Source organism: Ambystoma mexicanum, chromosome 1q, assembly GCF_040938575.1.
Source record: "Ambystoma mexicanum isolate Mex_15411 chromosome 1q, UKY_AmexF1_1, whole genome shotgun sequence".
In the NCBI taxonomy this organism is placed as follows: domain Eukaryota; kingdom Metazoa; phylum Chordata; class Amphibia; order Caudata; family Ambystomatidae; genus Ambystoma; species Ambystoma mexicanum.
The window spans coordinates 789,583,087-789,598,954 of record NC_090922.1 but is presented as its reverse complement, the minus strand read 5'-3'; the positions used below and the strand labels follow the sequence as shown (position 1 = coordinate 789,598,954).

At 44.1% G+C, this 15,868-nt stretch overlaps 1 protein-coding gene across 7 annotated transcripts in view; it reads right to left on the bottom strand.

The window, feature by feature from the left end:
• Window positions 1-15,868, bottom strand: part of PRG4 (proteoglycan 4) — a 422,062-nt gene that overhangs the window by 154,764 nt on the left and 251,430 nt on the right. For all 7 annotated transcript variants that reach the window (XM_069641367.1, XM_069641368.1, XM_069641372.1 and 4 more), the window contains one exon: window positions 11,976-12,065. In XM_069641367.1, the coding sequence (XP_069497468.1) occupies window positions 11,976-12,065 (90 nt within the window). The remainder of the gene's footprint in view (window positions 1-11,975; window positions 12,066-15,868) is intronic.

Below are 15,868 nucleotides of genomic sequence, written 5' to 3'. Positions count from 1 at the left end.
CATTGTATTCTTGCATTCAAATCTAGGTGTGCCTCTAAATGCATTTGCATTGTATTCTTGCATTCAAATCTATGTGCTTCTAAATACATTTGCATTGTATTCTTGCATTCAAATCTAGGTGTGCCTCTAAATGCATTGGCATTGTATTCTTGCATTCAAATCTAGGTGTGCCTCTCAATGCATTTGCATTGTATTCTTGCATTCAAATCTATGTGCTTCTAAATACATTTGCATTGTATTCTTGCATTCAAATCTGGATGTGCCTCTCAATGCATTTGCATTGTATTCTTGCATTCAAATCTAGGTGTGCCTCTCAATGCATTCGCATTATAATCTTGCATTCAAATCTAGATGTGCTTCTAAATGTATTTGCATTGTATTCTTGCATTTAAATCTGTGTGTGCTTTAAAATACATTTGCATTGTATTCTTGCATTCAAATCTAGATGCGCCGCTATATACATTTGCATTGTATTCTTGCATTTAAATCTAGATGTGCCGCTATATGCATTTGCATTGTGTTCTTGCATTCAAATCTGCATTAGAAAAGTGCAGTTGTATCGTATTCTGGCTGCTTTTTTGCTAACGGTTTAATTGCCTACTGGCCCTGCGGCCTAAATCAATTCTAAGTGTGTATTCTAAAGCTATCCGGCTCTTTCGGCCGCAATAACTCCCTAGTGTAGTCTCACCATCCTATACACACCCTCAATTCATAGCTGACCCAAACCTAAGAACCACTCACAATGGTTAGCTCCACTCCCTGCTGGACGCACCAAGCTACTGATTGCTCTGAGCCAACACACCGCTCCACCAACCTCCTGCCACTCACTGTCACTAAATACAAATGCCAACTCTCTCTGAAAATGGCACCTGTGCTGCCCAATTCATACACCTTCACCATTCCTTCCTCAAGCATGGCCAACCCTCACCACCTCAAACTGGCAAACTACTACTCACAAGACTGCCTCTAACACTATGAAACCCGGCTCCCTAGAAAACAGGAACAATTGAATAGCATCTCGCCTACCTCTCCCCCTGCCGAAGGCACAGCACTGCTACTCCACTACAATTTGGAAAACTGCTGCACACAAGTCGGCTTTAAATACTATGAATCCCGGCTCCCTAGACAATAGGAACATTCAACCAGTCTCCTACCTACCCCTACCCACGCCGAAGGCACAGCATCCAAACAATACAGCCTTAAAACCAAAAAGGCCATGTTCCCTGGTGAATAGGAACAAGCGACTAGCATCTCGCCTAGGCACTAGTCTGAAGCATCCCCCAACAACCATCTGGCACATCCATCAGAGAAACATATGACTCAAAACTAGAACCAATACCCCTTCCACCTAAAACCCCAACACTCCATGAAGGGATCCATCTCACCTCTGAGTCTAACGCCTCACCAGTGCCCTTCTGAGCATGCTGAATCCACGCTAATCCATCCACGGCAATATGGTGCGACTCCGTCACATCTACAGAATATTCAATGAATAGGGACACTCCGCAAGAACCCTATCTGATGGAGTCACCACCACCGATTTCATCCATTCACCAAGTTTTCATCCTCTCTGACTATGACTGAGCAGGTCGGTGCTGTCTGCAAAACCGGTCATTTTAAATTGCGCACTCTGAGGAAGGTTCTCCCCTTCATTCCTGGTCATCTTCATGCTCCTGTGGTAGGAGCGCTGGTTCTTAGTACGGCCGATTATTGTAACTCGCTGTACTACGGCCAACTACGCTATCTGGTAAATCATATTAAAATGCTACAGAATGCAGCAGCTTGAGCAGTACTGCACCCTCTGGCCCACGCTCACATGGCACCACTCCTGAAACAACTGCACTGACTTCCAATCGAACAACACATTTTGTTTAAATCTATGTGCCTGTTACACCGAGCCTTCTATAAGGTGGGAGCGGAATATCTTCAGGAGAAATGTGTTCACTATGTCCCTATTCATCCCCTTCGCTTACGGTCTGCCCTTCTACTCTCGGCCCCCCGTGTTAGATGGACTCGAACTGGCGGCCGTGCTTTCTCTGTGGCAGCCGCTAAAGCATGGAACCAACTGCCATGGTCTCTTTGTGCGACTACTAACCACCTGACCTTTCAGCGCTCCTTGAAGAATCTTCTCTTTTAAACTTGGTCTACCTCACCTGCTCCCCTTAGCGCCAAGATGCCTTTGGGCGTACGTGCGCTTTATAAGATCATATAACATAACATAACATAGGCGATGACCCGGAAACAGGCACCACAACACAAATCACATTATTAATGCCATATCGATCCTCACCCATGCCCTCGACATTACCAATCTCATCACCACCAACAACCTGGACTTCCTTGCAATCTCTGAAGCCTGGCTACATCCAGCCTCTGGTCCCACCCTCTCCTTAGCCATCCCAGAAGGATGTACCATCATAAGGAAAAATAGACTGACATCCAAAGGAGGCAGAGTAGCCGTCATTGCCAAAAATAACCTTCCCATTAGAGAAATTCCGAACCAGTCTATCCCGTCAGCTGAAGTGATCTCACTCCAAATATCCTTATCCACCACAACTAGCTTCACGATCCACCTCATCTACACACCACCCGGCCCCCTGCTCTCCTTTGAGGAAGACATCACACAACTCCTCTCTACCAACACCAAGCACTCATCTAAATTCGTCATCTTGGGTGACTTTAACCTAGGTCTCAACGACCCCTCTGACCCCCATGCACTCTTTATTGCAAACACTGTCGAAGCCCAAGGCTTCTCTCACCGAATTTCCAACCCCACTCATAACAAAGGCTGCATTCTAGATTGGCCAGCAGACCACTTATTCCACCTACTACCAATATTCTAGCGAACATCCATGCCCTTGGTCAGACCACAATGTCATTATATTTTCGATCGATGACATAGCCCAACCAAATAGCCTGCCCCAACTAGCCTCAGATGCCCCCTCGAGAAATCCTAAAAACATCATGCCTAGCAACATTCTTCTTTTGCTTCAGCCACTAATAACCTTCTTACAGACCAACACTGATCCTAGTACGATGGTCTCCCTTTAAAACCAAATGATCCAAGTAGCTGTTAACAAAGTAGCTCCCTTGCGGATTCGGAAACCTAAACCCATAGCCCACTCAAATTCCTGGTTCATCCCCAAAGCCTTACGCTCCTCAAAATGAATCGCAGTGAATGTGTGGAAAAACACCTCCCCATGCGACTAACTCCACTTCGACGCCTTGGCTAAAGAGTATAAACTATCCATACTTGAAGCCAAAGGTAACTCATACAATGAGAGAATTGCAAAAGCAAACTCAAGCATGAAAGAACTCCTCAACATACTACGTGAACTTGAAACACCAGCCCCCCTGCCTGACAACTGTATCAAAGATCTATCCTGGTGCATTAATATCTAAAATGCCCCCCTCAACAAAATCTCCCTACTCCAAAACAAAATCACGGCTAAAAAAAAGTAAAATTTCCCCAGCCAAACCCTCCACATACCATCGACCCACACCCGATAGCCTCACACCCAGATTTGAATTCACCCCTGTAATCACTTCTGAAACGACCAAAATAATGAAAGGCCTCAAACCTTCCAGATGTCAAGGAGACATTTGCCCACCCTTCCTCCTTGCCTCCCTCCCTGATAAAAGACTGTGCTGAAGAACTTGCCCCTTCCCTTCATCACGACCCTGATTAACAATTCCTTCTCGTCTAGCGATGTACCAGAAAATCTGAAAGAAGCCTGGGTTCTCCCACTTCTTAAAAAATGACACTGGACCCTAATGTCCCCACCAACTACCACCCCATCACCACAGTACCCATCCTCCTGAAAATACTTGACAGAGTGGCCTACCTACAAATTCAAAAATACGTGGAAACTAACAACCTCCTTGCCCTACTAGACCTCAAAATCCAAATGTATGAGATCACAGACAAAGGCAACCTAGCCATCCTACTCCTTCTCAACCTCTCAGCAGCCTTTGCCCTGGTAAATCAAAATATACGTTGTCAACACCAAGCTGCTAATTTCTCAGCCAATGCCATAAAATGGATAGAACCCTTCCTGTCCAACCGCTCAATGCGAGTATTCTCATCCACAGCGGCAGCCCCCCCAGCCGCAGTCACCTTTGGTGTTCCTGAAGGCTCATGTGTCTCGCCAACACTTTACAACATCTTTACCAATCCACTATTTGACCTCTTGGACAAACTGGATGTCACAAACACCAACTACGCGGACGACACATTCAAAATGTGTTAGCAAACTGTATTTAATTCATAACTCCTCCTACCCATCACCAGCAACTATATCACTGACACCAATGCACTGAACTAAATGTGCTTAACCATCCAAGACTTGATGGCACAACATGAGCTCTGCCTTAATGATGAGAAAATGGAACTACTCCTCATTGGCTCCCAATCTTGGCTAAATAACCTCCCTGACTCCTATAAATCACTCACCAATGACGGAAACCTTATCCCCGTATCCAAAGACGTTAAAACATTAGGAATATATCTCGACTCCTCACTCTCCCTTACTAGGAAAGTAAACGCTATAGCCTCAGCCGCAGCTTACACCGCCAAACTGATCAATGCCAGCGCCCATTCCTGACGTCTGGCAACTGTATCACCCTCACCAGAGGCCTTATACCATCTAGGATGGACTACTGCAAATCCCTCTTTGCAGGTACGAATTTGCGCAACATTAACAAACTACAAATTATCCAGAAAAACGCCGTAAACTGCTCTCAACATCCCTAAAAAAGATCACATTTCATCAGCCAGATGTAATATCCATTGGCTCCCCGTCCGGGAATGCATCACTTTCAAAACCTTATCTCTGACCCACAAGTGTCTGTCGAACAGTGCCCCGATCTATCTTGCCAGACAAATCTCCATGACCCGATCCAATACACCCACCCGATCGGCCTACCCATGCCGTCTAAACCATCCCCAGATACAGGAGCCAAAAAGCTGGGGGCTGCAGCTTCCCTGTGATTGCGTCCAAACAATGGGAATGCCTTCCCTCTAGTGCTTAGATCAGATCCCTCCCTTTGGTCCTTCCGCAAAGGCCGTAAGATCTGGCTCTTTTCACAAGACCCCTAAAGGATCAACCTACACCAGCTATGTACCTGTACCGCTACCTGCCACAAACCTTTTATATATATTCACCACTCTCTGAATGCACTAGAGTATGTATCGTCCTATATGCTATCTCTGTAACCTTCAGTTTCATGTAACCAACTGTAATATGTAATGTACAATATGTAACTCCTGCAACTATACTCTTATGTGACCAGCACCCAGTTGCCTCAGGGTTAGGTGCGTTCTACAAATGACTAAATAAAGAAATAAATAAATCTGTTCCTACACAAATTCCTATCCCATACCTTATCAAAAACCCAAACTGTTGATTTTTCCAAAGCTTGTTAGAATAGCGGTTTCATATTGCGCTTTATCCAAAAAGCGGTTGAGTTCATATTTTGAATAAGTACAATGCTGGGTCATAACATTCATTAAATAGATGGAGGACTTGATTTACAAGGATAGGCTCTCTTAGCTGGGCTGCCTACAATAGGCGAAAGGAGACAGGAATAAAGGAAGTAGTTATCCTGTTCTACATATGAGCATTTGCTATATTTTATCAAGAAGTTGAATTGATTATTCCATTTCGCAAACAAAAAAGTCATTGTTTTGCATCAAATAGTTACATTAATGAGCCCGTTCTACTTGTACACAATGGTTGCTTTGAATCACAGTGTGGAATTAATTATCCTGTTCCACATGGAAAAAAAAGAAGTTGTGGCAAAACATCTCTATCTGCCTCCAAATAGGGACTAATAAGACTAATAGCTGGCCCCCAGGCTAGTGGTCTGACCCCCAGAGGCCCTACAGTGGTGAATTGTTGTCCAGTCACCCACCTGTACTGTGTGACTGATAGACAGATAAGGATTGACCCAGGTGCAGGTGGGCTTTTGAACAGAAATCACGGAGGAAATATGCACTATAAAACTGCTTTTGGCTAGCTAAATAAAAAAATAATGCCGTGCTTTAAATTGCAGTTCCTGCTATAGACAATCATGATCTCCTATAGATATTCATTTGGACTGCACTCATTTCAATGGGCTGCCATTTTCCACTGTAAAGAAAAGTTATAATTCTGTGCTTAGATTGCATTGCTTGCTATGGGCAGCCTCTCCTATAGACCCTCATTTACACTGCACCCTTTTCAATGGGGTGGTATTTTCCAGTGCTCCAGCTTTCCTGCACAGCCCATCCCCCAGATCCTGTTAAACACACTTTTCAGTTTATGACAGTGGAAAATGTTAGTGGTTTTTTCACTCTCCCATTTCCTTTAATGGGGAAGATTCCATGCGTTTTTGTCTTATCAGGAAGAGACAGCAGGATGTCAGTTAGACACTTTGTGAAACATGCCTTTATTTATTTCATTTTATGAACTCAGAAAACGCTGTGTAATTTCATTAATTGTTCATTGTGTTGTTTTAATATGAGAAATGTTGTATTAATGTCTATTATTCCATTGACACTCTATTTACAAGGTGTTCTGTGTAGGTTTGTTGATGTAAAACCTGTTTTAGGCAGTGGTACTGTCCTGGTGCCCCATGTCAACACATTCCACTTGGTCCATCCCTATGGCTGTTTTAGCCAAAGCCCTTGGGCGTGGGTGCCCATCCGCCTGTTGCTAGCGGCTGGTACCTTGGCAAGCTCTGAGCACTCCTAGGTGCTGTTGTTGCTTTTGTTCACCTTTCCATTGCCTGGACCACTGCAGGTGTGGTGGGCCCCTGACTTGGGGTGAGCACCCCAGATTCATGTGGGAGTTGCTCCTAGCTTCCAGAAATGTATACTTGTGAGTAGTTTGCAGACCCTGAGCAAATCCCTTCATTTACAACCCTTATGATATGATATGATCGTTTATTTATATAGTGCCTATACACAGTGTGGTTCAAAGCGCTTCAAGGCAAGGGAGGGAACAAGTAAAATACAACCACATTCTTACAGGCCATGAACAGTAAGGATGTGAAATTAACTATCGTACTTGGCCTGACGACATTTCAGATAGTGCAAGAGCTAAGACATAGATAAGGAAGGGAGGGGGAGAGTGGGAAGGAAATGGAAACAGACAGGCGACTACCGTACTAGGCCTGACGACATTTCTGGTAGAGCCGGAGAAAAACAAGAGGTGAGGGAGAGGGGTGCAGAAAGGGAGGGGAGGAACAAAACAAGCGACTATCATACTAGGCCTGACGACATTTCAGATAGTGCTGGAGAGGTGGTGGGGAGGAAAAAAACAATAATGGGAGGGTGGAGGAAACAGACGAGGTTGCTATCATATTAGGTCCAGGGACAATTCTGATAGAGTAAGTGCATAGAAGAAAGTAAGGGGAGGAGATAGGAAAAGGGAGAAGGGAAAGGAGGAGAGAAAAGAGAGTAAGCAGTCAAAAAGAGTGGAGAAGCAAGAGTGGAGAGCGAATACAATTGCAGAAGTCAGTAGTAACACATAATGTTGCAAGCCATGTGATGTCTGCTTGGTGTTCCCCCTTATGTACATATACATACGTGCTTTGTTTAACCCTGGTGTGAAACCTTTGCTGTGACTAGGTGGTGCTGCACTAACTTTTCAATAGATTCTCATTATGTGATGTATTTCTGTGATTTAGTTTGAGTACATTACCTCTAACCACATAAAGAGGTCTCATCCTTTTCCATTGAATTTCCGTGTGTCTGTGATGTTTCTAAGGTATTGTAAACAGTTCCCCTGGGGTTTGGGACTGTTCGGTCTGTATTTTGAAAATCGCTTTTTGGACTTAAAAAAACTCCTCATTAGTATTCAATGCTCCTGCACAGGATTGTGGGTCGGCTTGACTCCAATGGTTTTGGAAGGTGGGTGGCTATGGAAGGAGTCTTGAAAGTAGTATTTAAAGTTTCATTTTGAAGACAAACCTGCTGTAACTTAAGGTCCTTTTTTGGGTTACAAGGCACCCTAGGTTTACCAGTCCCTTGTAGCCCTAGATCATTCAGTTTGCTGGAGCATATGCCAGTTATCTGGGAAGCGGCTGTTATAGCTCCAGGCTGGTCTCCCGCACAGAAAGAACCCTGATGTGACAGTGCTGTTGGAAAAAAAAACACATAAACTGTGTGCAAAAGGAAGCAGAGTGCATGTGAAGTCCTTGTTGTGACAAATCCCCAGATATAGTCACTTCTCCACTACGTGGAGCATCCTTCCCATGAGGCCAGGAAGGTGAGGCTGCTACTCAATAGTGCCCCTGGGGGTGGTATTCAGTGGGTGAATCTCATGGGCAAGTAAGCCCCCATGGGATTAGTGATGACCTGGGGGGGACAGGGTATCTCTATAGTCCACCTAACCCTAACAAACCTTCCTACCTCCCGTTCACCAAAACTTTCCCTAGTGTTCCTATATGTTTCTGACATACCACCAACATAGGGCATACTGGGATGAGGAAGGGTGTGGACAAGGGGCAGGTATGCCTTAAGTACTGGGACGAGGGAGAGGCCAGTTTGACTCACTACAAGACCTCAGGATCAGTACTGGGATGAAGAAGAAGTGCAGAAGCATACAGAGCACTTACGAGAATGTGAATGAACAGTCTAGTTTCTCCCGAAACCTGATTGGGAAGAGCCCATTCAAAACTGAAGTGGGAAACCAGGAAGGAGAGAGAAGCCCTCCTTGGAGGTACCGTGAGACGGACGGAGACCGTAGTGGAGAAAAGTAGAAGTTGTTGCTGGGGATGTTTCCCTGCAGGCAGAGCTTTCCCTATCTGGTCCGCCGTGGAAAGACCGACCAGAGCCGTGGCGAAGCAGGCGTCCAGACACAAGGAGCAGTTGGAACGCACAGTCAACAGGAGACGCACTGCCCGTGAGGAACCAAATGCTGCAGAGTCGCTGCAGCACACCAGAAATCAGCAAGGGCCTTGAGAGGCCCAAAAGGACACACAGGAGAGCCTACGACAGACCAAAGAACATCAGCAAGCCCCTGGGTTGCCGGGAAAGTTGGTGGGCCATGGGTCAGAGACTTGCACTCTTGTATGAAGAGTAACCTAAGTCATCTTCACCGTCATTGTAACTGGCAGGATAGTGAACCATGTCTGCAGCACCAAGAGGGGAGAATCCCATGAGTCTGGGACCCGCACCCTTTTATAAAGATCAATCCAAATAATCTTCATAGTCACCGTACCTGGCAGGATAGTGAACTAGGGTTACTGCACAAAGATAGGAAGAATACACAGGTCTGGGACACGCACCGATAAGACTTGGAGCTCATCTGAAGTGTGTACGTTTTAAGTGCAAAGCGAACCAGGGGAAGAGAGGCAATCCACCTGTTAATATTGAACTGTGAATTGTGAAAGCCAAAAGGAGCAAAGAAGCCAGAGGAAGGGAGGCATTACCGCTGGCAGTGTGAATTGTTTGACAAAATCTAAAAAGAGCCTGGGGAAGGAAGTAATTCTGTCCAGTCCTTGTGAACTGTGAAGCCAAGAAAGCTCAGGAGAAGGAAGCAATACATCTTGGTGGTTTTCCTGAACATTGTGTATCATGACGCCAATCAGAAGGACTCCCAGGGAAGGGAGTCATTCCCCTGGCACTGTAAGAACATTGGGAATAGAATACCCAGAGAAGTTATGCATTCTCCCGGACCCCAAATTGTGAAGACCGAATACTGTGAGCCAAATGAAAGAAGGACCGGGGAGGGGAGTAATTCCCCTGGCACTGTGAAGACAAATACCTGGAAAAGGGAGGCATTCTCCAGGAACCCAATAGTGAAATAAACCTATGGTCAATAAGGCCTGATGTTTAAGTTGGAACCTTTTCTTTTGAATTGCAATTGAAACCTTACAGCACCACAAGGTGAAACTTTGTTTGTTTTCCTCGGAAAGAAACCGAGGCCTGGAGAAGGAAGTCTTTCTCACAGGCAAAATTCCCCCCACGATTGGAACTGTGGCTCATTGTCCAGAACTAGGGAGTCATTCTTCTAGATCAAGAAGATCCACTACCCGTTTCTTATTAGTTACAAGTGTGAGGGATAGAAATAGGCATTTTGACATGATAGTGGACTCTTTTTAGTTAGTTGGATATTGACTGATTACTTAGTTCCTTAGTAGAGGCAAGGAAACCCCTTTGAGAGTTAGGGAGGGATAGGATTCCACTTTATTTTTGCTTGGATAAGAGTCTTTGCCAATCATCCCGCACTGTGTCAGACTCGTACATCTCCACCCTGGCAATTTAAAAATGTATAATCATTTAAAAGAGAAAAGGTTTGAATAGCGTATGTGCTACACTACTTTAATGAAAAATCCCTTGAGTGTTCATTTTGTGTTGTAGCCACTGCCCTGTAAAGTACATGTGAAAAACCACTCCCTGTTTGTATTATTGCTGTATATGCTCTGTTCCAGTGTTATTCACTGTGATGTTTATGCAAACCTGTCATTATAAGTTGGTCTGCTTACTATATGCTTTCCATTCCCTGTCTGTCTATGCCAGGCTGGCTTTACTGTACTTTGTCATGAACTCATGTAGGGGAGCACAGGTAACACATTTATAATTTTCCCACCACTACATTTGTGGAGGCACTCCATCATCATCATCCCCGAAGCCTTTGGCCGTTTCACATCCATTGAGGACCATGATATGCATACAACCGCAAGGGCTCGAATTACTGTTGCAGGAATGCATTTGTTTCACAGTGTCAGTAGTTACACTTTGAAGTATGCTGTCTGCTAGAAGTCGCCTTTTTAAGTTCAATTAATATTTTGAAGTCAAGTTGGGAGTGTTGCTTGAGTGGTCGTAATTGTCTGCGGCCACAGCAAGCAGCTTTTGTAACTTTTATCATGTTATTCTTAGGGTATGCATCGATTATATTGAATATAAAAAAATAACGAATGAAAAAACAAACTAATACCAAAATAACTAATTTGGGAAAAACATAAACATGGGGTTGTGGGAGGCAACAGTGGTAAGGGTGGGGGATTTGAGGGCAACCTCCCCAAAACAACGAAAAAGAAATTCGTCGTTTTGGAAATCATTGTTTTTTATTCGTTATTTGGTCATTAGTTATTATTTCATTAGTTATAATTGCATGTAGCCATTCTTAGGACATTTCTGAAATTGAAAGAAAGTAAACTCAATGGATAGCTTCTCTGTTTTACGTAAAAAATCATCAATACTGCTACACAAGCTGCATATGGCCTGATTAACAGAGTTTATGCACTGTACACCCTGACCTGTGTATGATGAACCTTAATATCTACGCTGGTTAGACCACTCAGTCAGATAAGTATTTTCTGCTGATATGTGTGTTCACCTGGTGTGTTAATGGCTTAAATCGCAGAAAGTCTGACACCACCTTTCATCTTCCAATATGGACGATGTATTAACATATGTCATATACGACGCTACACAATAGGGTTCAATTCCAAGTCTGTCACATTGGGCTTTATATGCTGCTGAAGGCCTTCCGCACCTTTAACAGGAGGCATGGCCTTCCTTTGCTGATAGCTAATTGCACCCAGACAAGACACCAGTGTCCTTTTTTCTCAATGGTTATAAGAGGTTCATGCTCGCAAAGCATAAGCACTCGGAGAACAAACAAGTTACATTCAGGGACAAAAAGATGGCTGCAATGAAAACAGAAAAGGGGCTCCCTCAGAAAAGGAGGAGCCCCTTTCCATTTCTATTGTGGCCATTGGGAACCAACCCAAGTTGCGAGGAGTCAGTGTAGTACAAAAGCATGGCTTTGAAGAGCTGCTGAGGAAGGCAAGCCAAGGTAAGTATTAACAAACAAAAAAGTGAGCTGCGTGGAGACTGCCATATTGCTCAGAATGCTACCAAATCTTGTAGCTATAATCCACAATCCGAGCCACCTGATTAGCTGAAACACAACAACGAATCGAACAATACACTTCAATGTTATCCTTAATTTAAAGATCAAAACACAAACAAAAAACAGTACCTTCTGTTTCTTCCTCTCCATCGATCAGCTTCTTGGTTTTTTTCTTATTCTTGGTTTTAAGTGAAGGTTTTCTTGAAGCTGGTGATTGATCTACAGAACAAAGTGAGACCATTTAGACTCATTCAGAAACTTGCCTTTAGTGCCTTTATCATGCATACATTGGGCCTCATTACGACCCTGGCGGTAGAGTGATGACGGCGCTGGTAGTGCTGCCGGCGCCGTTATCACTCTACCGCGACATTACGAGTTCTGTTTGCGGGGCCGCTCTGTATGCCTGGTCAGATCAGACGTGCAGAGCGGCACCCGCTAGCAGAACAGGATGCTAACAATGGTCCCGTTACTAGCGGGACCGTTGTTACCATCCTCCCCATTCCCATGGGGACGTACTGGGTGCGTGTCCCGCGAATGGGAATTACCAAGCCCGCAAAGGTCGGAATGGCTCGGTAATTCCCATTGTTCGGGCCCGGACCTGAGTTTGGGGGGTAGCCATGTCGGTAAAAACGGCATGGCTACCTCCAAACTCGTAATGAGGCCCATTGACTTGACTGTGACAGAGCGACCACAACATGGAATCCTGAGGGAATTTCCCCATTCATTTACATGCAATGGAAAAGGTATATTGCAATGCTTTGCCCTTCTGACTGTGAGGGAATTAAAATAGGGAGAGGATTCCCCTTGGTAAAGAGAAAAGCGAGAGTAGGATTCAGTGCCCACTCATAGTATTGGGAAAATAGGAGTACCTTTCTGCTGGGAAAGTGGACACTTCTTAGATGTCCCCTCATTTAGCCTTAATATTTGTAAGAATGGAACTGTGCTGCACAAGTGGCATCACTGCTTCCGGCCACACTTCTAAGCAATGTTTGAAGGATGTAGTGACCACCCAGAAAATAAGTCAAAGAGGAATTACAATCAGGCAATCACCACGGACAGGTCATAGGACCAGACTTGCCAACCTTGGCAACATTCCACAGTGCGTTAGCACCTCCCTTTGATTTGCGCTCACAGAAAGATGCCCCAAAAGGGGCATTGTGCACTATCATATTCCCTTCTGCCTCGCTGCACAGTTGTGCAAATCTGGGGATGGGAGGGGATGCTTCCACACATTTTCAAGCACATCCCCAGATTCACACTCAGGATGCTCACGTAAATGCACAGAGTCTTCTTTTAGGGTCCTTTGAGCCTATTTATTAAGCGTGTGTTTGCCTGATACTCATGTGTTTGAGAGGGTCAGGAAGCACACCATTTGTGGTAGTGAATAGTCCCTAGGTGATGCACAGATCACCTTTGTCATAAAGGAGGCAGGCACATTCCCAAGATTCACCACCCTGGGATAACACACCCTCTGTGCTTTCGTTTAGCTACTCAGTTCTTTCTGACTCAGCCGTTAAATGTGTCTGCATCTACACCTGTTTACAACGAGTCAAAACAGTATGGGCCACGAGTTTTGTGGTTATTCAGTGGTGACAATGCAGAATTACCACCAAACTTGATTAAGTTTACTGCCATTTGGCCCCATACAAGTGATCATACGACAGTGTAATGGCCCTTTTCTGGTGAATATTCTGCAGGCGGATATACCAGATGGTAAATCTACCCATTTTTAGAGGTAAATTGGTGAATTTACCTCCAGGCTGTTTCTGGAGGCAAATCCTCCACTTTACCTCCAAATGAATACTTCTGCGGTCCGGGAAGGATGGCAGTAATTCAGTAACCGCCAACACCACTTTTTTCCTGCACCGCCAAACTTGTAATGAAGGCCCAAAAACGTATATGGGGCAGCGGGAGGCAAAATAGATCTCCAACCCTCTGACTCCAGGCAAGGAGTTAAGGCTTCCTTTACTCGAGGTAAAGGTTTGTCTGAAGGGCCAAACTGTGACATCTTACTGTAACGAATGAAAGGAGTGGGGACAAGAGAGATGCCAGAGGGAAAAAGCACCGGAAGATAGGATGACTGAAACTCCAAACCTCAGACTTCTTAGGGACATTAGGCAAGTGACCTATTCATTCTGAGAGACAGAAAACGGGAACTAGATAATAACAGAGTACGCAACGTCACATACTACAATATCATCATCCTTAGGAAGGTAAGTGACTGGATGATACATTTTGTTGGATTTGGAGTGAAAGGATGATTTTCTTTCTTCATATGCTGTTTTTCTTGCTCTATCTAAGGTGTGTGTGATCGTAATGCAGTGTGTATAGTACCTGCCAAGTGTCAGTATCTGTTAGAAAAAATTATACTTGAAAGTGCCACGTGATATGATATCCTGCAAGCATCCTGCAATCACTCTACTGCAGCGGTCAACAGCTGCATTTACTGATTGTCTAGAGTACCTTTGAGGTGTGTCATAGTATCTCTATGTTTGTGTTTATTACATTACCCTCTTAATATTCTACTGACATTTTTCAGCCTCATGTTCACTATTCACTGAGATCAGGTGTACTGATTCTATTCACTTATGATTTTAAATGCCCTTATCGTTCAGGAGATGTTGATGGTGATATTGGGATTTACTGCAACGGAAAGCAATATTTGAATGGCTATCTCATGCTAAAAGGGTTCAGCCAATAAAGTTTGGTTCTTGCAACGTCAATGGATTATAATTTGATCAAAACAAACATATAAACTTTCCTGCCTTATGAAAATTGTAATGGATGTGGGGACACCGCTTTATCAGCAGAAGGAAGCATTACAGTAGGATATGACAGAATCCTTTTGTGATGCAGAACTCTTTCATAACCAGTAATAGAGGTCTAATCATTCAATTTTCTGCGGATGCTAGACATTCAATGCTATAGACATTATGATTATTAGGGATTTGTTTCTTTGATCATGGGCTGTAAGAAACAGAGTATATTTTTGGATGTGAGTATATGAACCCAACAGGAAGATTGATGTTTTGTCCAAGCAGTGTCTCAAGTCATATTGGGTTTATATTGTCATTGTGCCCTGCTTGAAGGTGACTTTAATTTTCTGTCAGATACAATTATAGGTATAAATGGCTTCAGAAAAAACGTGGCTACCATGGACGCCTTTCATAAAATGATGACGAAGGGTGGAGTTGTAGTTGAACAGACCTTGACATTACATTCTTTCTGCATTTTTGAAATTGATATATTTCGTGTGTCTAGGCATTTAATGCCCATCGTTCAAGTACAATGAAAATATAGCAAGGCTCCCTGTGCTAAGGAAAAAGGGCCTCATCGAGGTACAAATTATATAAAAGAAATTGGCCTTATTTCTATGGCCCTGAAGCAATAGACATTGACATTGACATTGAACAAGTCAAGCCCTCAATGTAACAATGTAACTAAAACAAAAATTCCTTTTTGCCAAATGAAAGTTCATTAGGGTGATAATGGTTCACCCGTGGGTCCCCCTCTTCTGGGCACTGACCCTTCTCAATTCTTAGCCTCCATCGGTCAGGTTCACTATGGCCTTTCCTTCTTCACAAATCTTCATGTCTTTTAAACAGTTCCAGTGGACATCCCCCCAGCCGGGTTCCCAGCTGTCAACACTCTGTTTCTTGGGACTTTAGACTTTTCCCCCTCTTGTCAGCATCCCTCATCCGGGTTCACTCTTGACAACTTCCCATTCACTTTATTCTCAAATGTTCACAGGATTCACTTGCCTTACTTTCACACAGTTTGTAGGTCAAAGTCTTTCGATTGTACAGGGATTTTGCTTGACCCTCAGTATGACCATTTTGACCTATTTCGGTGGCCCTCCTATGGCTTCTTGGTATCTGTAGTTTCTCTAAGATGGGGATCGACCAGAGGCTCTTAGATTAGCACCCACGTGGTGCCGGTTTCCCTCTGCAGCTAGTCTCCCTTTAACACTTTGTACAGTTCTTTCACAGTTCATGGAGTATGGTTCAAACTTTTCATGTTGC